The sequence below is a fragment of the Syzygium oleosum genome, unplaced genomic scaffold, assembly GCF_021117445.2.
Source record: "Syzygium oleosum isolate NSW1041296 unplaced genomic scaffold, Sole_v2.1 Sole_v2.08, whole genome shotgun sequence".
In the NCBI taxonomy this organism is placed as follows: domain Eukaryota; kingdom Viridiplantae; phylum Streptophyta; class Magnoliopsida; order Myrtales; family Myrtaceae; genus Syzygium; species Syzygium oleosum.
Genome location: NW_026607492.1, coordinates 4,827,371 through 4,850,940, shown reverse-complemented (window position 1 = coordinate 4,850,940; position 23,570 = coordinate 4,827,371). Strand labels below are relative to the sequence as shown.

Sequence of the window (23,570 nt, the reverse complement as noted above, 5' to 3'; positions counted from 1 at the left end):
GGAGGCATACAATGCGGTGAGTCTGCATGACCTTTAATGATCAGCGATGACACATGATGTTTCTTGTTCCTTCTTCCTCCCAATAGAACCTTCCTTTTACAAGTGAAATTTGTTCCAAGGTATGGAACCGCATCAGCATCCCTTCACTTGTTACCAATAAACTTTAAACAGAGAATAGACATATCTAGGTACATATACATGCCTACGTGCGTATATACATGCATATGTTGTATGTATTTGTGTTTATTTAGCTGGGTGTCAGCTCTGAAGTTCTCATAGGGCCACGAGACCCTGATGAAAGTATCAATTGAAAAATATGATCTTTGGCCTCAACAGAACTTGTTTTTCTGCACTAACATCAAATTTTGGGTCCTAGCTTCCCTGTATCTGGCAACTGCTAGAAGGGCTAACTTATTATATGAGACATGGTTGAATTCGGATCACTTACACATCCTTTATCTTCTCGGTTTGTTGCAAACGAGAGTAACTTCGATCCAGGAGTTCCATGATAGAAATGTGTATCTAATGGGCATGGCAAAAGTTAAGCCCTGTCAGCACACCGATACTAAGCAGACTTAAGATGATATGGATCTAAGCATTCTTGTTGCAATCTAATTTCCTTTCATGAAAGCAACATAAACGAAGAAAAACAGAAAAGACACAGCTGATCTATCTGAGAGCAAAGCAACATCCTGTTATTCAACTTACCAAATGGCATAATGTTTTGAAAGTAAAAGGCCACCAGCGAAATTAAGATCACCTTCAATCAGAAATCCATCAAAATGAATGCCTAATTATTGGTGGGGACCTTTGCAACTTATTGACAAGGTATCGTTTCAACGTAAATTCAGCTGCTCCAGCACACCTGTTCAGGATTGAGCACAGACAAGCGCGCGCCCTTAGAATCCATTTTGGAGTAGAAATTCTGCTCCAGAATGCATTCCGGAACAAAAATGCGTTTGTTAAAAAATTTCCGGAATGCATTCTGGAGCAATTTTTTCATTCTGGAATAAAAATGCGTTTGTTAAAAATGCTTGATTTCAGAATGCATTCTTGATTTCAGAATGCATTTTTTATTTCAGAATGAGTTTTGGACAAGAAAAAGAGAAGCTACTTTTTGTAGCTTTTCTCTTCCAGAATGCATTCTCCTTATTTTCTATCTTTTTCGTTGCCTTTACAACACATTTTGAGATCTCACTAATTTTTTTTTTCAGAAAATGCATAAAAATTGAAAAATTCCAGAGAAATTCATAAAAATTTCCAGAAAATAAAAAAAAGTCAGATTTCGGGAAAATAGGAAATTTGGTGAATTTTTTTCAAAACATATAAAAAAATCAAAAATTTCAAAACTTCACAAAATGGCTTAGAATACCTTTGGGCACCCACTTTGAGTGAAATTTAATTTTTTTGAGGTGCCCAAAAAAATCAAAAAATCAAAAATTTCAAAACTTCACAAAATGGCTTAGAATACCTTTAGGCACCCACTTTGAGTGAAATTTAATTTTTTTGAGGTGCCCAAAAAAATCAAAAAATCAAAAATTTTAAAACTTCACAGAATGGCTTAGAATACCTGTGACCACCCACTTTGAGTGAAATTTAAATTTTTTTAGGTGCAAAAAAAATCAACAAATCAAAATAGATTTCTGTTCCAAAAATCAATTTTTGGAGCAGAATTAGTCATGTTTTATCAAACAGATTTCTCCTCCAAAAATAAATTTCTAGGCGCGCATGGAATCCATTCTGGAGTAGAAATTCTACTCCAGAATGCATTCTGAAATAGAAATGCGTTTGTTAAAAAATTTCTGGAATGCATTCTGGAGCAATTTTTGCATTCCGGAATAAAAATGCGTTTGTTAAAAATACTTGATTCCAGAATGCATTCTTGATTCCAGAATGCATTTTTTATTCCAGAATGAGTTTTGGGCAAGAAAAAGAGAAGCTACTTTTTGTAGCTTCTCTCTTCCAGAATGCATTCTCCCTATTTTCTCTCTTTTTCTCACTAATTTTTTTTTTCAGAAAATGAATAAAAATTGAAAAATTCCAGAAAAATTCATAAAAATTTCCAGAAAATAAAAAAAAGTCAGATTTCGAGAAAATAGGAAATTTGGTGAATTTTTTTCAAAAAATATAAAAAAATAAAAAATTTCAAAACTTCACAGAATGGCTTAGAATACCTTTGGGCACCCACTTTGAGTGAAATTTAATTTTTTTGAGGTGCCCAAAAAAATCAAAAAATCAAAAATTTCAAAACTTCACAAAATGGCATAGAATACCTTTGGGTACCCACTTTGAGTGAAATTTAATTTTTTTGAGATGCCCAAAAAAATCAAAAAATCAAAAATTTCAAAACTTCACAAAATGGCTTAGAATACCTTTGGGCACCCACTTTGAGTGAAATTTATTTTTTTTGAGGTGCCCAAAAAAATAAAAAAATAAAAATAGATTTCTGTTCCAGAAATCAATTTTTGGAGCAAAATTAATCATGTTTTATCAAACATATTTCTCCTCCAAAAATCAATTTCTGGCAAAAATTCCGGAAATCAATTTCTGGCAAGAATTTGATTTCTGGAGCAAAATGGTTACCATTCGCACCCTTAGTTTCCTAAAATCTTCCTAAGTAATAGGGCCATGGAGACATGGGTTGTCGGAGTCCACAAATTCTCGAGGTGCTTCAACAACTTCCTCCTTCGGTCCCAGAAGAAAAGTAGCAATACACTCGGATAGTCGCTTCTTTGCACTGCACTTGGTGCCTCACGTTGCTCCACCTTGTGTTGCTACATGCCGAGCACATAAACATGAATGAAATCCAAAGTGATCTTCAAAGAAAATTTCAGTTAGATTCATTGCCCCTCGTTTTGCCACAACCTAAATTTTAGCCCCAGCAATTGGTGCTTATCACTTCACGTTGCAGGTCTATTATGACTATCTGAATTCATTTACAGAAAGTGGGGATTAAGTGCTTTTGGATAGAATATGATGCCTCCAATTTCAGTTGATGAAAGAAATGATAGTGTCTACCGTTGCCGTATCTCCTAGATTGAGGAGGAATGTGCCGGTCCAGGGCTCAACTGGTGTCAATGAACCGGACAAGTCCATTACCTTGAGACCACAGACATTCTCGTCATCTTGAAGAACGGTAAAAAATCCGGAGTCAGCGTGAATTTGGATCCCTGAAGAGCCAAAAGTTTCGGGAGTGAAGTTGCATATGTTTATCCGGAACTGGCAGGGTCATTCCATGAACAATTCTCCGTCCATTCCCATGCTTCGAGCCAACGTTGCTGCGATGGCCATGATCATTACGTATACTGCTGCCCCGGCATGCTTCTCTAATTTTTCCTCCAAAGAAGAAAAAACAAGCTACTGCTAATGCAGATTAACCAATTGTTACAGACATTTTGAATGAAACCCCGCGTAGCATCCGCAAGAACAACGATCAGCAAAGAAACAGAATGGTGATGTCAATCGGTAACCCGTGAATTCATCATAAATCTCCTGTCAAAGCATTACTAACTGGCCACTCCAGGGGTGAGCCATTATTGCCACTTCAATTTTGTTGTCAAAGGCAAGATCGCAATCGGAGAATTCCTACACGGTTGTTGTTGACCATCTTCTGGCGCTTAGTTAAGGATAAGTTGGGCGAAAATTTTGTCTTAAGTCGTTCCACTGCAGATGTGAAGACGGTTCGACGAAAAACACGCGAAGTGCGTTGTAATTTTGACGCAGTCCACTATGCGGTCAAACTGGATTTTATTTGCTCCCCCGTCAGCGTTCAATATTTATCTCCAAGTTTGAACAAACCATCGCCTTGACTATTAGCGGTGTACAACCGGACCAGGTTTACCCGAAAATCGGATCGGACCATCCAAAAAATAGGTCCGGGAACCGGTTCCTATTTGAACTGGTCCGAGAACCGATTCCATTTTTTGGGAACCGGTTGGAACTGGTCCAATTCTCGGTTCCAAGTGAAGACCAACTCGGACCGGTTTTGGAACTAATTTTTAGCTTGTCTTAAAAAAAACGTAGATCATAGTATTATTATATTTTGGATTATTGCTTTTGGTTGGTAGTAATTTTTATTGCTCATCTTAGCAATTGTTGCTTTTGGCGGATAGTGATTTTTATTATTCATATTTTACTTTGAATCGTTTCATTACTATTCATATTATTTTGCTAGAAAAAAGGAACAAAAGAAAAATAGATTCTCGGGTAGACCCTGAAACCGGACCAGAAAAACAGGATAGGTTCCAAAACTGGTTACAGGACAAACATGATAAATTCTATGTTCCAAAAACTGAGAACCGGTTATAACGGGGTAAGTTCCAACCTACTCACTCCTATTGACTTTCTTGTTGATCGAATCTTGGATTTATATATATATATTTCCAAGACTAAAACAAATTATAATAGGCAAACAAGGACACACCAAAACAAAGTCCAAGTCGGACTTTCTTGGATGCCTCATCCAACTGCCCTTCTAACATGGACAGATTAACAATTATATATATATATATATATATATATATATATATATATATATATATTTCCAAGACTAAAACAAATTATAATAGGCAAACAAGGACACACCAAAACAAAGTCCAAGTCGGACTTTCTTTGATGCCTCATCCAACTGCCCTTCTAACATGGACAGATTAACAACTACACGCGGAGTTAAGATTGCCTTCAATTTGAAGTGTTTCTCAAGAATGGTGAAGCTAATAACATTCATTATGTTAAAATATATCTCGAGTTTGAGCTCAATAGATGAAATTCGATCCAAGATTAATATTATTTATGAAAATTTAAATATTCCGAGTTGGATATTTTTACGGACGTCCGAAATTGAGCAATACATAAACTCTCCTTCGGGGCACACAATTTAGTCTTCTGGACGTCAGAATCTAGAAGCTGAAGCCACGGTCAAGCAAAAGAAATAAAAAGGAAAGTCCAATGGTTTGACCGAATTTGGACGTGCATTGGATAAGGTTTGAATCGCACGGAAATATTTCCTGGGTGAAATTAGTGTGATATTTCCTATTTGAGTCCAATTTTTTTTTTGGCCAGAAAAGAAATCGACTTTCATTACTGGAAATAAGTACGTGGATACACTTCGTTTGCTTCAAAACAAAGAAGCTCTGAGAGGGGTGAGGGGGGTTCAAAAGCCAATTTCATGGTAATTTATTTTTACGCTGAGCTTTAACTACCTAATCAATAACTCTATTGGACTCTCTATTAATATGGGCTAACTTAAATTGAAAACGTAAATTGCTTTATTGACCAAGAACTTCAGCCCACGGGTGTCGGGATATATATTGCTCATGGGTCAGGGGAAGCTTTAGTGAACTCCTCTCGAAGCGCCGTTTCCTCTCTGAGTACCGTGGGTCATCATTAGGTGCTGGATGCTTGGCGTGGATTTTTCTCGTGGAATTACACCAAAAATTCAAGTATTTATAGTGATTAAATCTTGTAATAAAATTTGTATATAAAAAAATTGTAGGGCTAAACACTACGTGAGCTATTGAGTATAATTGGAGCTTGGAAAATACTTAGAGTGTTTGAGTGACTCGAATGTGGTTGTAATCTCCGTTATATCGCTTGATCTATAGTGAAATTCCATGCTGCTCTTCCCGTGAACGTAGGTCACTAGACCGAATCATGTAATCTGGTGTCCAATTTATTTTCTTGTTCTGTCAATTTTTTTGTTCGATCGCTTGACTTCCGTAACACATTGAAATGAATTCCTTATTATCGGTGGGGATCTTTGCAACTTATCGACGTGGTATCGTTTCACTGTAAACTTTCAGCTGCTCCGGCACATCTGTTCGGGATGGAGCACACGCGAGCGCGCAATAGCTTCACCTGCCTGAAGTTTCTTGGAGATCCTTAGTTCCCTATCAAATTCATCCTTATCGTGCGATTAGACACGAATGACCTTGGTTGAAATTAACGAGGCCGCAAATAATGCTAGATACTCTGAGTCTGATATTAGATTTAGTCGAAATACAAAAGTGATATATGTTTGTCAGTTGGAATTTACTTGCTTTACTATTTTGGACAGCAATGCATGCTTGAGATATAAAATTTGATTTTGAAAGTTGAATTACATTACAGGTGTGGTAAATCCTTAACCCATTTACCAGATAAGTTTATCTCTAGCTAAAGCAATTTTGTCACTGGCCTTACTCACGGTGGATTATAGTAATGGAAAGTGTTGCAGAAGTAAGCGATCGAATAATAAAATATACAGAACAAGAAAATAAATTGGACACCAAATTTACATAGTTCGATCATAGAGACATACGTCTATAGGGAGAGCAGCACGAATTTCACTATACATCAGGCGATATAACGGTGATTATAACCACATTCGAGTCACTCAAACATTCTAAGTGGTGTCCAAGGCTCAATTACACTTAATAATTCACGTAGTGTTTAGCCCCAATAATTCTCCATGAAATAATTTCACAATCTCGCGAAAGAATCACACACAAATTTTACCACAAGATTTAATCAGTTTGAACACTAAATTATTGATGTAATTGCATGAACGAAACCAATGCCAAGTGCTCGCGTGAAAAATGACGCTTCAAGAATCTCTTCGCATCAACCGTGGCGCTTCAAGACTTCTTCATCAACAACGGCGTTAACTGCAATGCGAGCAAGGCACGCCCGAGAGAAAACCTCAATTGCATTGAGATATGCCACCGCCAGGAGAAGTCCCAAGCTAGACCGGTCAAAAAAGTCAACTTTCCTTTTTCTCCTTTTGCGTTTATTCTTTTTCTTCTTTTGTTGGCTGCCAACTCGTGCACATTGGGAAAGTAAATTTCCAATATTTCCTTCTTTTTTTGGGTCCTTGGCCGACTTTTAACTTGAGGAAATAATTCTTTGCACGCAATATGTAATCTGATTTCCAAATCAGACGATCACGTGAAAAGAAAACTTCTCTTTCGTGGACTTTTCTTTATTCAATTTTATTTCAGGTCGAATTTCGTTTAGTTGACTCAAACTCGAGGCATACACATATTTTAATAGAAAGTTCCAAGCAATGATACATATTTTTTTTTTTGTTGTGATTTGTTTGACAAAAGCCAAAATTCGAAACGAAGCCACCACGAAATTCTCCATCTTCTTCTTCATCATCATCATCTTCTGCTTCATCTTCTTGAATCCCCACCAAACCCCTCACGCTTCCATGAAATGGGCCGAGCTCTAGCGCCTCTCCCCGCAAACCTCACCTTCCTCACTCTCCTCCTCCTCCTCTTCCTCCCTCTCATCTCTCCGTTACCGTCCCCCAAAACGCTAGATTTCCAGTTCGGCCCCTTCGGTGACTCCAACCGCGACAACTTCTCCGTCATCCCTACGGCCACCATCACCAACGGGGCCCTCCAGGTCACCCCCGACATCGCAGGCAACTTCCATTCGATCCCCGTCCTGAAATACCAATCCGGCAGGATCCTCTTCAAAAAGGGCTTCAAGCTCTGGGACGGACCCTCCACAGCCCCCACCAAGCTCGCCTCCTTCAACACCTCCTTCGTCATCAACATCTACCGGATTGACAACACCAGTACCCCCGGCGAGGGCCTGGCCTTCTTCGTTGCGCCGGACCCGAACCTCCCGGCGGGGAATTCCGGCGGCTTCCTCGGGCTCACCACCAGCGTCACCGACGGCCTCGCCAGCAACCACCTCCTGGCCGTCGAGTTCGACACCTTCAAGCAGGACTATGACCCGGACGCGAACCACATCGGCCTCGACATCAACTCGGTCGTGTCCAACCAGACCGTCTCGCTGGCGGGCCAAGGCTTCCAGCTCGCTCCGAACGGCACCAAATTCTTCCACGTCTGGATCGACTACGATGGCGCCCGGAAGCTCCTGGAGGTCTACATGACCGACGAGGACGCTTCCACACCGACGAAGCCCAAGCCGGCGCTTGCTATCATGACGGCCACCGTCGATACGAGCAAGGTGGTGAGCCAGAACTCCTACTTCGGGTTCGCCGCGTCGACCGGGGATAACGTGGAGCTCAACTGCGTGCTGAGCTGGAACCTGACGGTGGAGGAGCTGCCGAAGGACCCGGACCTGCCGGCGCGGCCGGTGATCGGGCTGGCCGCCGGGATCCCGGCGGCGGCGCTGGTGCTGGCCGGAGCGGCCCTCCTGGGCTTCTTCTGGGTGAGGCGGCGGAGGGCGGAGGCGAGCGACCCGAACATAGTGGGGACGCTGAAGAGCCTGCCGGGGACGCCGAGGGAGTTCAAGTTCAGGGATCTGAAGAGGGCGACGGGGAACTTCGACGAGAGGAACAAGCTGGGGCAGGGAGGGTTCGGGGTGGTGTACAAGGGGGTGCTGGCAGCGGAGAACCGGCAGGTGGCGGTGAAGAAGTTCTCGAGGGACGACCTGAAGAGCAAGGACGACTTCTTGGCGGAGCTCACCATCATCAACCGCCTGCGCCACCGGCATCTCGTCCCCTTGCTCGGTGAGTTCGAATTTTTGTTAAATTTCTCTTTTTTTTTTCCTGTTTTTCTTTGAATGCGTGTTTTTTATTGAAAGCTTTTTTTTGTCAGAATTTTTTTTATTGAAAGCTTTTGTCAGAATTTTTTTTATCCTATTCGACCTAAAAATAGGAAAGCTTTTAATCAATGAATCTTGATAAAATTTGAAATAGGATTAATATCATGAAAAATCTCAAACTGATATATATGTGATAAATTTATTCCAAATTACTTTTTTGACCACGGAAAATCCTAAACGGATACATTTGTGACAAATTTACCACAAACTAGATTTTTTACCACAAAAAACTCCAAACTAGTACATTTGTAACAAATTTACCCTTTGTTAGTTTACATTAAATTTGATTAATACCACGAAAAGCCACAAACTGGTATACCTGTGAAAAACCCCAAACTGGTACACCTGTCAACTATCACGTGTCATCTAACTCAGCAATTTTACGTTAAAATTTAAAGAAAATTAACGGAAGATAAATTTATCACAGATGTATCATTTTAGAGTTTTTCGTAATATGAACTCTTTGAAATAATACACTCCTTAATGGTTTTCATTTATTATGAAATTTATGTCTTTTTGGGAAGCAGAGACAGTGGAGAGGCTGATGATCTTTTCTTGAATGGTCAATTTTAAAGGCATGGCCACAGGCCGGTTTCGGCCCGGTCAAACCCCGGCCCGGCCCGTTGACTGGGCCCGTGGTTCGGAACCGGAAACGGCCCGTGGCCTACGGGCCCGATTCCAACAATTTTGGAACCGGCGGTTCCGGGCCCGGTTCCAAATTATTTTTAAAAAATAATAATAATAATGAATTTTAAAAAAAAAATTTCATTATTTAATTTTTTTTTTACAAAACAATTTGAACTCTAATTACAAGGCTTGGTTTGGATTTTATACACAATGATTATGATGCCTCTTCGTTCCCATTCGATGTGGGATTCTCGGCTTGCCTTGAACATCTTCAATGTGAGACTCTAGGCTTGTCTTCATGCAAATGTCAAGAGTCCCACATCGAATGGGAAAGAAGAAACCATCAAAGGGGTTGTGTATAAAACCCAAGCCAAGGTAAGCCATGAGCATGTGAAGTTGTATGCCTTTTGTGGTTATGATCCTTTGCTAGTTAAGAGCAAAGGGTTCCATTGGACCGCTTAGAACCGAATCGAACCAATGGTCCGGTTCCCGGTTCTATGATTTGCCGGTCCGGTTCTTAGTTCTAAAATTAGGGGACCGGTCTTACCGGTTCGATTCCCGGTTCCGAGCGGAATCGGACCGAATCGGGAACCGATCACCCCTACAATTTACATTTTGATTTCAATTTATATTGAATAATTCATTATTTCATAATTTTATAATTCATTATTTTTTATTTCATAAATTTTTGTTAAAATTTTAAATTACGAACAGGAACCCGAACCGCCGGTTCCGAACCGTGGCCATGTCTTTGGTAGGATAGAAATAGATGTTCCATATGGCTTCTTGGAAAGTTTATTATGTTGGAGTAGATTCAATTCAACACCTTTCTTCAAGGGCCAGAGAAATTTGGGAGAAAAGTCGATTCAATAACCATTACGAATAATTATGTATCTATTTATGTAATAAGAAATAAAAAAATCTAGTGAAATTGAAATTGAACACGTCCTTAAAACTATCCACTTTCTCCGTTTCACAACTTGAAAGGGGAGCTCAATTAGTTAAGACTTAGAGGCTTCGTTTGTTTGCAAAAAATTTGACATTTCTAGAATGTGTTTCACAGAAAGTCATTTTTCAGGAAAATAACAATATTTTTCACTATTGGCTAAAACTTGAAAATGAACTAAAAAATATTTTTCAATGTGAAAAATCTGATTTTATTTTCCAGGGAAAATTACCCAAAAAATCAAATTTTTAATTATTTTTTTCTTTTTTTTCCTTGGCTAGTGGCAAGCAACCATAGGCGAGGGACAAGCTTGCCCAAGGCCGGCAAGGTCTCGAGCTCACCACAACTCACGAGGCCTTGAGCTTGCTACTACGAGCTCGACCTCGCCCACCTCTAGCGAGACCTTGAGCTCGCCGATCTGGCGAGGTGGAGCCTTGCCAGAGGCCAGCAAGACTCGACTCGCCGGAATCTGGCGAGCTCGTCCCTTGCCTATGGCCGATCGCTGGCCGTCGCCGTCGCCGTCACCGGCCAAGGAAGAAGGAACAAGAAAAAGAAAGAAAAGAAAAGAAAAACAAAAAATTTGATTTAAAAAATAGATATATTTTTATAAGAACAAATATTTCATTAATTAAGGATCCGAGCCCAAGAGCCGGATACCCGCGCTTGGCTTTGTGAACCTGGGCCTGAATGCGGGGACCAGAGCTCGAGCTTCGAGAGCCCAAGCACGGCATTTATGGACTCAAGCTCGGGTGCCGGGGCATCGGGTATGGGCAATAGGGCTTCGGGCCTAGCCTCGATGGACCTGCGCATGGACGTCGGCACACCCGGGTCCCAGGCTTGACCTTGGTGGACCCAGGCCCAGGCGCCGGAGATCTTTTCGAAAAATGTGTTCTGCGAGACAAACGGCGCCTTATAGTCTATAATGATTATACATAAGGAATTTTAAGAAACTCCTTTCTAAAAGAAAATTCTCAAAGACACGTGGTATTATCCAATGATGCACCTATAAAATCAGCAATTGAGTAATTAAGGTTCTGTTTGTTTCATGAAAAATGTGACATTTCGGAAAAATATTTTTCGGGAAGTCATTTTTCAAGAAAATGACAATTTTTTTCAGTATTTGGTTGAAACTTGAAAATGTAATGGAAAATATTTTCTGTCGTTTAGTAAAGAAAATCAAGATTTTCCTAAATAGACATAAAGGTACTAGTGACTAGCGCACGAACAACCGGGGCATCGGGCACAGACACCGAGGTCCCGGGCACGGATTCTTGGCTCCTGAGCATGAGAACGGGCACCGATCCTAGGTCCAGAGTGACTAGGCCCGAGAACCCGGCGCCTGGGCCCAAGACCACAGAGCCCAGGCCTTGAACCCTAGAGCTCTTGCCCGGGTTCCTGGCACCCACGCCCATATCCATCGAGACCGAGCCTCAAACCCTGACGCTTGGACCCGGATTCATCGAGGTGGGGTCAAGACCAGAGAGGTGGTTTCGGGGGCGAAATTTGTGATGACTCTGCATTTAAAGATGTCGGGACGGTTGGTATAACACATTATGTCTAGTCGAATGAACGTCCTTTTGAGAACATTTCATTTTTTTCGAAATGTCAAGATGACTAAATCAAATTCCAACAGAATAAAATTAAGAAGATGGCTAATCAGTTACTCGTTTTTTTTTTCGACAGGATGGTGCCACAAGAAGAGGATGCTGCTTTTGGTCTATGACTACATGCCGAATGGGAGCCTCGACAGCCACATCTTCTGCGGCCCGGAGAAGCAGGCTCTAGAGTGGAGCCACCGCTACAAGATCGTCTCTGGCGTCGCGTTCGCCCTCCACTACCTCCACCACGAGTACGACCAGAAGGTCCTCCACCGCGACCTCAAGGCCAGCAACATCATGCTCGACTCCGACTTCAACGCCCGCCTCGGCGACTTCGGCCTCGCCCGCGCCATCGACAATGAGAAGACCTCCTACGCCGAGCTCGAGGGCGTCCCGGGGACGGTCGGCTACATCGCCCCCGAGTGCCTCCTCACCGGCAAGGCCACCCGGGAGTCCGATGTCTTCGGCTTCGGCGCAGTCATCCTCGAGGTGGTGTGCGGCCAGCGCCCGTGGACCAGGGCCGGGTACGGCGGGTTCCAGTTCTTGATGGATTGGGTGTGGTTGCTCCACCGCGACGGGCGGATCCTGGAAGCGGTGGATGAGCGTTTGGGCGGGGAGTACGTAGTGGAAGAGGCCCGACGGCTGCTGCTCCTCGGGCTAGCTTGCTCCCACCCGACCGTGGCCGAGAGGCCCAAGACGCCGACGATCACGCAAATTCTTTCGGGGTCGGCGGATGTGCCGCGCGTCCCGCCTTTCAAGCCCGCGTTTGTTTGGCCCTCGGCGAGCCCGCTGACGGAGGACGGAGATACCGCGGACGCGACACCGACGATGTCGTTGCTGTTCCGAACGGGCTGGACTCCAAGATACGTGAATAAAGAGAGCGATACCGGGTTCAGAAATAGCTCTCCTGCGTGAAAAAGAAAAGATTGGAATGGCCTTGTAGAACTGCAACAGTGCTGCGGGAAAAAGAAAAAGTTTTCTTTTTTCTTTTTTAATTGAGACTTTCTCTATATCATTTTCACTGGAGTATAATTTTATTTCCTTTTTTTAGATTTAGAAACTCAGTTGTTTTTTATTTGGGCGTCGTCTAATTATTTATATATTTTCTGTTAAATCGCGTATGTTTCTTCAATTGGAAAGGAGGAGGTCTACATACAATTGTAGTTAAAACGATGACTGAAGAGCCAAGAGTCTCAGGAGTGAAGTTGTACTTGTTCATCCTGAGTAGGCAAGTCCATTCCTTGTGTTAGATATAATATATAATCTAGGTTTACCGTTCATTCTTTTCCTATATAAAGGGACTTGGCCTTATAGTTCTAATTCATTCAAGCAAATAATATACACAAAATTCTCTCATCTCAACTTGGTATCAGAGCACCATTGTTACCTGAGGAGCGCCCATCGAGCCTGCCACACCGTGGCCGCCACGACGCCAGCCGCGTCGCCCCGGTTCTCCGATAAGACCGAAGCTTTTCCTCACTGCTCAGCATACTTCCGCTGCTCATTTCGGAAAACCGAGACCACCAGCAGACTCGCCGCCCTCAGACGACCCACATCCTGAAATTTCATCGCCAACAGCCGCCGGACGCCACTGCACGCACCGCCACGTGCCACCGCACCTCGGACCCAGGTAGCCCACCGCCGTTCACCGCTGTTCAGTGGTGTTTTGGACATCTTCCGCCGTGTTTTTACAAAAACCGACACCAACCCACGACTCGCCGCCCTCAGTCAAGTCATTCAGTCAAATTTCGCCGCTTTCCTCCGCCGGACGCGCCTTCACGCGCCGCTTCAAGGCCTGAGCGTGAGATCCACACGCCTCCACCAGTTGGCACGCGCCTGCACACGCCGGCACACGCCCAGCTGACGTAATCCGCCACGTCATCCGTTGACCGAACGTTGACATGCGTTGACCGTTCGTTTACCGGCGTTGACCGAACGTTGACCGGTTCAGACCAGACCGGTTCCGTCGATTTTCTGGCCGTTTCGACCATTTCCTGACCGGTTTTCGGTGTTTTTCGACCGGTTCTTGAGGTATTTCGACGTCCTGAGTTCGTTTTTGCCGTTATCTTTCTCATATATGCTCTCGGTATACTAGATTCTGATGATTCCATAATAGTAAAGTGCATATCATGGATAGAATGGAAGTCTCCATGCCAATTTAGACTATTTTGAATGGCTCTAATTATATTTTATGGTCTCAATAAATATCAAGTTTCTTGAAAGGATGTCGGCTTTGGCGTTATGTCACTGGACAAATTAGTGTACCTACTAGAATTGCTAAAGAAACTGATGATCAATTTGTGGATCGTTTGGATGAATGGGATAGCAGAAATCATCAGATTCTCTCATGGTTTCGAAACACTTCAATCCCATCTATCCGACTCCAGTTTGGCCTTTTTAATACAGCAAAGGAAGCTTGGCATCTTCTTGATCGTCGTTATTCTAGTTCAGATGTTGCCCATCAATATCGGTTGTTAGGGACTTTATATCACATGCATCAGGAGCCAGGTCAGTCCATTAATGATTTTCTATCATCTATGCATGCTATTTGGGATCAGTTGACCTTGTGTGAACCACGCTTGGAAGGGGATAATAACATTCGCAAAGTTGCTGAACATCGTGATCGTATTCGTGTCATGCAATTTTTGATGGCTCTGAATGATGAGTTTGAACCTGTGAGAGCCTCCATTCTACATAGAGATCATTTTCCTTCGATTGAGACAGTTATATCAGATTTACTGAATGAGGAGACTCGGCTAGCTACCTTGAAAACACAACGTCCTACTATGCCCATATCCATGCCTATGGATGCAGTACTTGCCGCTTCGATTTCTTCCTCCATGCGCCGTCCATTTTGCAAACATTGTCGCCGACATGGTCATCTGGCATCAAATTGTTATCGGCTACGACCTATGCAATTCACAGGATCGACCACTCAGCCTCGTAGCCGAGGTCCCTCACGAGGTCCCTTTGTCGGTCGATCTGCCAATGCTACCACTGTCGAAGCTTTTTCCCATGGATCGTTCCACACACTAGTGTCTCTAGAGGATCTTCGCACCGTTCTCCGAGAATCTGGTACCTTTACCCCTCCTATTCCTAGCACTTCTACTATGTCTACTACTCCCGGTATTTCTGATTCTTGGTTCTTTGATTCTGCTTGTTGCAATCACATGACATCCAACTCTACCTTATTTCAGTCTAAATCCTCCGCTTTACATGCACCTCATATTCTTACTGCCGATAATTCACATATGAGAGTTAGTCATACAAGAAACATTTCCACATCTACATTATCTTTAACTAACATATTCATGGTTCCTAAACTCTCACTCAACTTGATCTCTGTCGGCCAATTGTGTGAACTTGGTCTTGATATTCACTTCTCTTCTCATGGTTGTCATGTGCAGGATCCTCGGACGGGACAGACACTTGGGATAGGCCATAAAGTGGGGCATCTCTTTGAGCTTGTTTCCCTAAATATTCCGACCTCTTTTGCTGCTTGTGCTGCCACAGTGTCATCTAAAACTTGGCATTCTCGGTTAGGTCATGCTTCCTTTTCTAGGTTAAGCTCTTTAATTTCGAGTGGTCATTTAGGTTCTGTTGACACTAAACATTTTGACTGTCTGCCTTGTAAGTTGGGAAAACATCATGCTTTACCGTTTCAGATTAGTGATTCTGTGTCTCATGCTCCTTTTGATCTCATTCACTCTGACATATGGGGACCTTCTCCCACTCCTACCATGGGTGGCTCTCGCTATTTTGTTATTTTTGTGGATGACCATGTAGGCCACGAAAATGGCACGCCCAGAATCACCATAATCAGAAACCGAAATACGATAATGGAGAAATTGTAGATTCGCGTACCTGGTTTGGAATCCATCGAACTTGACGCGGAATTTGCGACGGTTTCCGAACACGAACTCAAATGCTTCTCCCCTATCCCTTCGTTAGAACACTGGCCTAATGAGATTGCCACTCACGAGAAGAAAGTTCTCTCTAAATCCGTATGTGAGTCAAATTGTGCATCATCAGGTTAGGGGAGGGACTTGAGCGCTGTTTATAGAGTCTTCGACCACGGGCCCTCTCATTACGGGCCAGGCCGTACTCGGCCCACACCAGCCAGCCTCATATTAGACTTATTAAGAACCCATATATCTTACCTTTATTAGACCAAACTAATTCAGTTAATTTCAATTAATGAAGCCCACGTTAGGAAATTCTTACATTCTCCCACTTGGGCGATATTAATTGAAACAGAACTGTGTGTGCACCCTTATATTGGTCTAGAGATTATTCTTAATAGTCAATCCGATCCCATAAAGTCTCGAACACCGAATCATGGCGGTAACTGCATATACTCACGCAGAGCCTTCCATGGTCACGAGTGCTTTTAACTTTACTGATATGGATTCAATATGGTAGTGTGTCAAATGGATAATACCTCATAATGAGTGATACTTTATGTGTTGTCCACTTTGTTAGTCCAAATTCTCTCTCCTTAAGTGTCACAAAACCTAATGTGTCACCAGAGAATATCCTTCATGGTTCCAACGAACCTTCATATGTATTACCTTGATAGTTAACTGTACTTTATGTGTAACAAGACATATCGTTAAGGCTAATACTGAGAATGCCCCATAGCCTGTACTCAAGGTTTACACAATGCCTCAAGATTTTCATCAAATATGTATACTCAACTTGATAAATCTACATTCACAAATACCTCATTGAATGCAAAAGAGTTGATACATATTCAAATATTACAAAATGTAACAAAATCAGATACAAACTTCATAAGAGCAACATAAAACTAAACAGCTCCCACTAATTAACAGTATCCCATGATACTCCTAAGCCCATGTTAATGACATGTCGATCAAATATACAAGGGCGAAGGCCTTTAGTTAGCGGATCTGCAATCATATCATCTGTTGAAATGTGCTCTACTGCAATGTCACCATCCTGAACTTTTTCCTTTATAGTCAAGTACTTGACCTCCATATGCTTAAACCCCTTGAGACCTCTGTTGTTGTTAATGAACAACACTGCAGAGTTATTGTCACAATACAGCTGTATGGGCCTATCCACAAAATCAAATACGATCAACTCCTTAATGAGGTTCCGGAGCCAAATTGCCTGAGTAGCGGCCGAAAAGCATGCTACAAACTCCGCTTGCATGGTAGAGGATGTCATTGATTTTTGTTTCTCACTTTTTCATGATACTGCACCTCCTGCTAACTTAAAGATGTAACCTGTTGTCGACTTCTTTTCATCCTGACAGCCAGCAAAGTCTGAATCCGAATACCCAACTAGCTGTAGGTCCTGAACATGTTTGTAAATCAGCATATAATCTTTTGTCCTCTTTAAGTACCTCAAAACCTTCTTGGCAGCAACCCAATGATCGTGTCCTAGATTTGACTGATATCTGCCTAGAAGTCCTGTTGCAAAAGCAATATCTGGTCTAGTACATACTTGAGCATACATAATACTCCCAAGTGCACTAGCATAAGGTACATTCTTCATTTGGGCTTTCTCAAAATCTGAATGAGGACATTGTGACAGACTCAACTTATCACTCTTACTGACAGGAGCAATTCCTGGCTTGCATTGTTGCATGTTGAATCTTTCTAAGATACGATCAACATATGCCCTCTGAGATAAGCCCAATAGTCGGCGAGAACGATTCCTATGAATCTCAATGCCAAGGACAAAAGACGCCTCACCAAGGTCTTTCATATCAAAGTTCTTTGACCGCATCCGCTTTGTCTCATGCAGTAAACCAAGGTCACTGCTTGCAAGCAGAATATCATCAACATAGAGTATAAGGAAAATGAATTTCCTCCCACTGACCTTGCAGTATATACACTGATTTACTCTGTTCTCAACAAAACTAAATGAAGCGACAACACTATGAAACTTCAAGTACCATTGTCTAAAAGCTTGCTTGAGACCATAAATAGACTTTTTCAGTCTACATACAAGCGTACCTGAATCATCTGCCGCAAAACCTTCGGGTTGCATCATATAGACTTCTTCATTAAGGTCTCCATTGAGAAAGGCAGTTTTAACATCCATCTGGTGTAACTCCATATCGAAATGAGCTACCAATGCCATGATCACTCTGAAAGAATCTTTCGAAGAGACTGGAGAAAAAGTTGCTTCATAGTCTACTCCTTCTCTCTGAGTGAAACCCTTGGTTACCAGTCTGGCTTTAAACTTCTCAATTTTTCCTTTGGAGTCCCTTTTAGTCTTATACACCCATTTGCAGCTAATGGGTCTATGACCTTCAGGTAATTCAACAAGCTCCCAAACTCCATTATGCTTCATAGACTGCATTTCATCTCTCATTGCATCCAACCACAATTCCGACTGAGGACAAGAAACAGCTTCCGTTTAAGTCACTGGATCAGCTACAGAACCAATATCATAGTCTTGCTCTCCTATATAGACTAAATAGTCTGGTGGTATAGCTGATCGTCTCTCCCTAATGGATCTCCTTACTGGAGCAACAACAGCCTCATCCCGCACCTGAGAGCCTTGAGGAACTTCATTAGGAGCTGCCTCGACAACAGGGTCCTGAGCCTCAACAGGTTCAGTCTGTGGTGTGAGAGTCTCCACAATTATCTGTATGGGAGGAGATAAAGATACAACATTACCCACCGTACTATTATCCTCGATAGTCTGTGAGCAGCTACTTTCTTCGGTCACATCAAACTCCAGAAACTTGGCTGTCTGTGATTCCACAATTCTTGTGCCTCTATTGGGATTATAGAACCGATATCCCTTCGAATGATCAGGATAAGATACAAAGTAACACCGAGTGGTTCTGGAGTCCAACTTACTTAATGTTGGACTGTATAACTTCACTTCTGCAGGACATCCCCAAACCTTAAGATGGTTTAAGCTAGGCTTACGTCCAGTCCATAACTCCAAAGGAGTCAATGGAACAGCTTTAGTAGGTACACGATTCAAAATGTACAAAGCTGTTTTCAAAGCTTCACCCCACAGAAAACCAGGTAAATTTGTCCTACTAATCATACTCCTCACCATTTCCATAAGGGTGCGATTGCGCCTTTCGGCTACACCATTTTGCTCAGGACTCCCAGGCATAGTGAACTGAGCCACTATCCCAGAATCCTCTAAGTATTTGGCAAATGGCCCCTTAAGCTATCCGGCATCGCCATGCTTGCCATAATACTCTCCACCTCGGTTAGATCTAACAACCTTTATGACCTTTCCCAACTGTTTCTCGACTTCAGTCCGAAAAATCTTGAACTTGTCAAGAGACTCAGACTTTTCTTTAATCAAGTACAGATAGCCATATCGAGAATAGTCATCAATAAATGTAATGAAATAAAAATTTCTACACAAGGTTGCCATATAGGGTCCACTTATATCGGTGTGAATGACCTCCAACAGGTCAGAACTTCGGACTGCAGTTTTCTTCCTTATCTTGGTCATTTTACCTCTACAACAGTCTACGCATGTCTCTAAGTCATCTTTAAGAGCAGGCAGGATGTTAGTCTTTATCAGCCTTTCTACTCTATCTTTAGAGATATGACCAAGCCGTTTATGCCACAATGCATAAGACTGTTCCTTAGGTAGTGGTCTCTTAGAAATAACCTTTTCAGCCGTATAAGCGACGTATATGTCATTGGGAGACAAACACAATCTGTACAATCCATTGGATATATAACAACACCCAACCTTATTTGAATTAAGAAACAAAGAAATAACATTGTTCTTGATTTCAAAAGAGTAGCCATACATGTCCAAACACGATACGGAAACTAAATTCCGTCTAAAAGAAGGTACATAAAAAATGTCTTTCAACATTAATCTAAAACCAGAGTCTAGAATCAAGATTACATCTCCCACAAACACAAAATCAGCTTTCTCGTTATTTCCCACAGTGAGTCTTGACTCATCCTGATTTGGCTTCCTCCGGTTTATGAATCCCTGTATGGTAAACGCAACATGATTAGTTGCACCGCTATCGAGCCACCAAGAACTGGATGGTGCTTCTGATAGGTTGGATTCACAAACAAGTGCCAAAGAATCATTACCTGTGGGCTCACGTTTGGACAACCAAGCTTTGAACTTTCCACAGTCCTTCTTTATGTGACCTTTCTTCTTACAAAAGAAGCAGCGGTCACCATCCCTTTTAAAGGATGGACCCATATTGTCAGATTGACCGGTAGTGTCATGAGTACCTTTATGAGTACGATTTCTGAACTTCTTATCTTTCTTTTTGTGGGAACTAGAAACATATAAGGCTAGATGCCCTTTTTCCTTCTTAAGTTTCTCTTCCTCTGCCACCACCCTTGCTATCAAGTCATTCACTGACCAAGTCTCATCTTGGGAATTGTAATTTGTCTTTATAATCCCAAAATCAGGTGGAAGGGTGTTCAGGGCTTGATGCACAATACAGGCATCAGGAATGGAAACATTAAGAGCTTGAAGCTTCGTCTTTAGGTCTACCATCCTAAGGACATAATCTCTAACCCCAGCAGTACCATCATACTTCATATTGAAGAGCTTTTGAAGAAGTGTACCAACCTCAACATTAGATGAAATGCGGTTTCTAGCCTCTAAGGCTGTCATCATTTCCTTAGCAGTACAGTCAGCTGGCAAACCACTTTTTAAGTGTTCTTGAATGGATTTCTTCATTGTCAATAAGCAAATCCGATTGCTCTTTTCCCAGGCAGCATAGTCCGTTTTCTCAGCTTCAGTACTAGTGGCCATGATATCTGCCGGCTTATCCTTTGTAAGAGCAATGTGAACATCCGCCAGCTCCATTCCAAATAGAAAATCCTCTTTCCATTTCTTAAAGTTCAAACCAGTAAGGACCTCAATGGAAATGGAATTGCCGTTTACAGAAAAGGTGACTGGAAAACAAACAAACAATACAATCAGCATCATGTGAGTACTTATACAGAGAGTTACATACATCATCACATAATCACTTTTGGGCAGAAAATATGACATGCAGTTGTACACTCTCCACATGACAGCGGCCATGAGAACTTATTCTAATCTTTTGTGAAATCACCACCTTTGGGTGTATGAACCACTAAGATCAGTCATTTCTCAAGCACATGCTATACATGTACCCCTCCATGAACTAATATAAGATCACCTCCTTTGGGAGTATAATTACGTAATAGATTAGGAGACATCCCACCACAATATGAGACCGATATTTCTCAAACCCAGTCAAGTGTGCCACTTTGGCGGTCACAACCCAACTGAATCCTTGAAAATCTCTCATACCAGGGATATGAGCTTTATGTATCACATTTACTATATGCATGTAATGCTAGACATAAAGACAGGGGCGTATGTCTCTGAAATTACATGCCATGCTAATTATATTATTCCATTCATTGATAGACAATGAATTACACCCTCCATAGTCCTTATGTGGTGATATACATGTGAGCTACCATATGTATTTCCGAAACCATAGAGAAATACAAGAAAATACGGAAAAATACCCTAAAAATACGCGTATATGGGGTTCTATACGTATTTTCACATCTTTAAAAGCTTCAAACATGCAAAATAAATACACCACAATGTAGACCATCTCGATACGAGCGCGTCGGTACCAAGATCGTCCAAAACGAACATCGGACGCGCCCGCACGCGCCGCCGAAAGGCGTGGCGCGTGCGCGCGTGTTCAACCGGTCAAACCGGTCTGAACAGCCGGTCCAACCGGTCAACGGACCGGTTTGACCGGTCGGGTTGGGTCAACGGTCGGGTCGGGTCAGGATCCGGGTCAACCGAATTCGCGCCTCGCTAACATCATGCCGACGTCAGCCTGCAGTTACCGGCGAACAAACGCGCCGGTTTGGCACGGCCGCGCGTGGCCGTCATGCGCAGACACGCCTAGGGCGCGTGTAGGTGCGTGACGGCGCGTCCGGCCTCCTCCGGCGACGATCCGCCCACCATTCTTCACGTCTCGACGAGTAGATTCCAAATATATAATAAAATTTAACTTTTATCCGACAAAAAATTTCGAAACTGGGCAAAAATCTCTCGGACAAAACTAAAACGGTCCTAATCCGTATGTTTCAGTTCTAATCTATGGCAGGCTCTGATACCACATGTAGGCCACGAAAATGGCACGCCCAGGATCACCATAATCAGAAACCGAAACACGATAATGGAGAAATTGTAGATTCGCGTACCTGGTTTGGAATCCATCGAACTTGACGCGGAATTTGCGATGGTTTCCGAGCACGAACTCAAATGCTTCTCCCCTATCCCTTCGTTAGAACACTGGCCTAATAAGATTGCTACTCACGAGAAGAAAGTTCTCTCTAAATCCGTATGTGAGTCAAATTGTGCATCATCAGGTTAGGGGAGGGACTTGAGCGCTATTTATAGAGTCTTCGACCACGGGCCCTCTCATTATGGGCCGGGCCGTACTCGGCCCACACCAGCCAGCCCCATATTAGACTTATTAAGAACCCATATATCTTACCTTTATTAGACCAAACTAATTCAGTTAATTTCAATTAATGAAGCCCACATTAGGAAATTCTTACAGACCATTCTCGGTATACCTGGCTTTATCTTATGAAAAATCGTTCTGAACTTTCTCGTATTTATCGTGATTTCGTTGCTATGGTTAAAACCCAATTTTCACGGGATATTAAGATTTTTCGTACTGATAATGTTATGGAATATAGAGATACAGAATTTCTTCGGATTCTTTCTCAAAATGGTACTATCATTAATCGTTCTTGCCCTGTCACCTCTCAACAAAATGGTAGAGCTGAACGTAAGCATAGGCATATCTTAGATGTTGTACGCACTCTGCTCATCTCTGCCTCTTGTCCTGAATGGTTTTGGGGGGAAGCTTGTCACACTGCTGTTTATACTATAAATCGTACTCCATCACCTATTATAGGTCACATCTCTCCTTACGAGCGTTTGTATGGTAATGTCCCAAATTACACTCTTTTACGTGTTTTTGGTAGTGCATGTTTTGTGCACCTTCATCCACATGAGCGCACGAAATTAGAACCTCGTGCCCATGTATGTTGCTTCATTGGATATGGTATTGAGCACAAAGGGTATAGATGTTGGGATCCTACTTCCAATCGTCTTCGTGTGTCCTGTCATGTCACTTTTTAGGAACACAAGATGTTCTCTTCTATTCATCCCTTCGACCCCTCTGCTCATGTTCCTTTCTTTACTAATCCTTCCGTGGACATATTTCCAGAAGATACTACACTTCCGTCTACATCTGACTCTTCCATTCCAGATGTTCATCCTGAGTAGGCAACCGCTCAACTCCACTGTTTGTGCGAGTGTTGCTGCTATGTCCACGACTAGTTTGTGTGTTGCCCGGGCATAGCTCTCTATTGTCTCTCTACAAGATAAGAGGGACCATGTACAATGGCAGTCAATTGGATTAAAACAGAACAGGTGAGAGAGAGAGAGGGGGGGGGGGGGGGGGTGTGAATCTTTGGTGAAGAGAGGCATCCAATTGGCAACAAAAAGCATGAACGGCGTGATGAAAGCCCAAATCATAGAGCCCTAGAGCCTCATACAGAGGATTGATCTCGCTGGGTGCCAAATACTCAGAGGGAAGATCAAGCAGAGATTTCACTACTGCCTTCATCTCTGACATCAGCTTCAATGGTACCTTCCTTTCCACCATCCCCTCTCTCATTTCTCAAGAGTTAGTTCATGTCGATCTCTTTATTACAATGATAGCATTTGAATCCTACACGGTTGCTGTTGTCTACCACACAACATAACTTGTAGGCCCCATCTTCCTAATCTTAATAGCAAGATCATGCAGTCAGGAAACCATGTATTTTAAG

At 42.5% G+C, this 23,570-nt stretch overlaps 1 protein-coding gene and 1 pseudogene across 1 annotated transcript; one reads left to right on the top strand and one right to left on the bottom strand.

Annotated features, from left to right (window-relative positions):
• Window positions 1-611: 611 nt before the first annotated feature.
• Window positions 612-23,570, bottom strand: LOC115685818 (2-oxoglutarate-dependent dioxygenase DAO-like; annotated as a pseudogene).
• Window positions 7,090-12,897, top strand: LOC115684858 (probable L-type lectin-domain containing receptor kinase S.5). Its single transcript, XM_030609792.2, has 2 exons — window positions 7,090-8,464; window positions 11,816-12,897. Exons 1-2 carry the CDS (start codon window positions 7,195-7,197, stop codon window positions 12,643-12,645), a joined length of 2,100 nt encoding a protein of 699 aa, XP_030465652.2. The 5' UTR covers window positions 7,090-7,194; the 3' UTR covers window positions 12,646-12,897.

Excerpts from the sequence above, each read along its gene's own strand:
- LOC115684858 (XM_030609792.2), top strand. The coding sequence starts at position 7,195 with ATGGGCCGAGCTCTAGCGCCTCTCCCCGCAAACCTCACCTTCCTCACT. Across the intron at positions 8,465-11,815 it reads GCATCTCGTCCCCTTGCTCG|GATGGTGCCACAAGAAGAGG; the intron begins GTGAGTTCGAAT and ends TTTTTTCGACAG.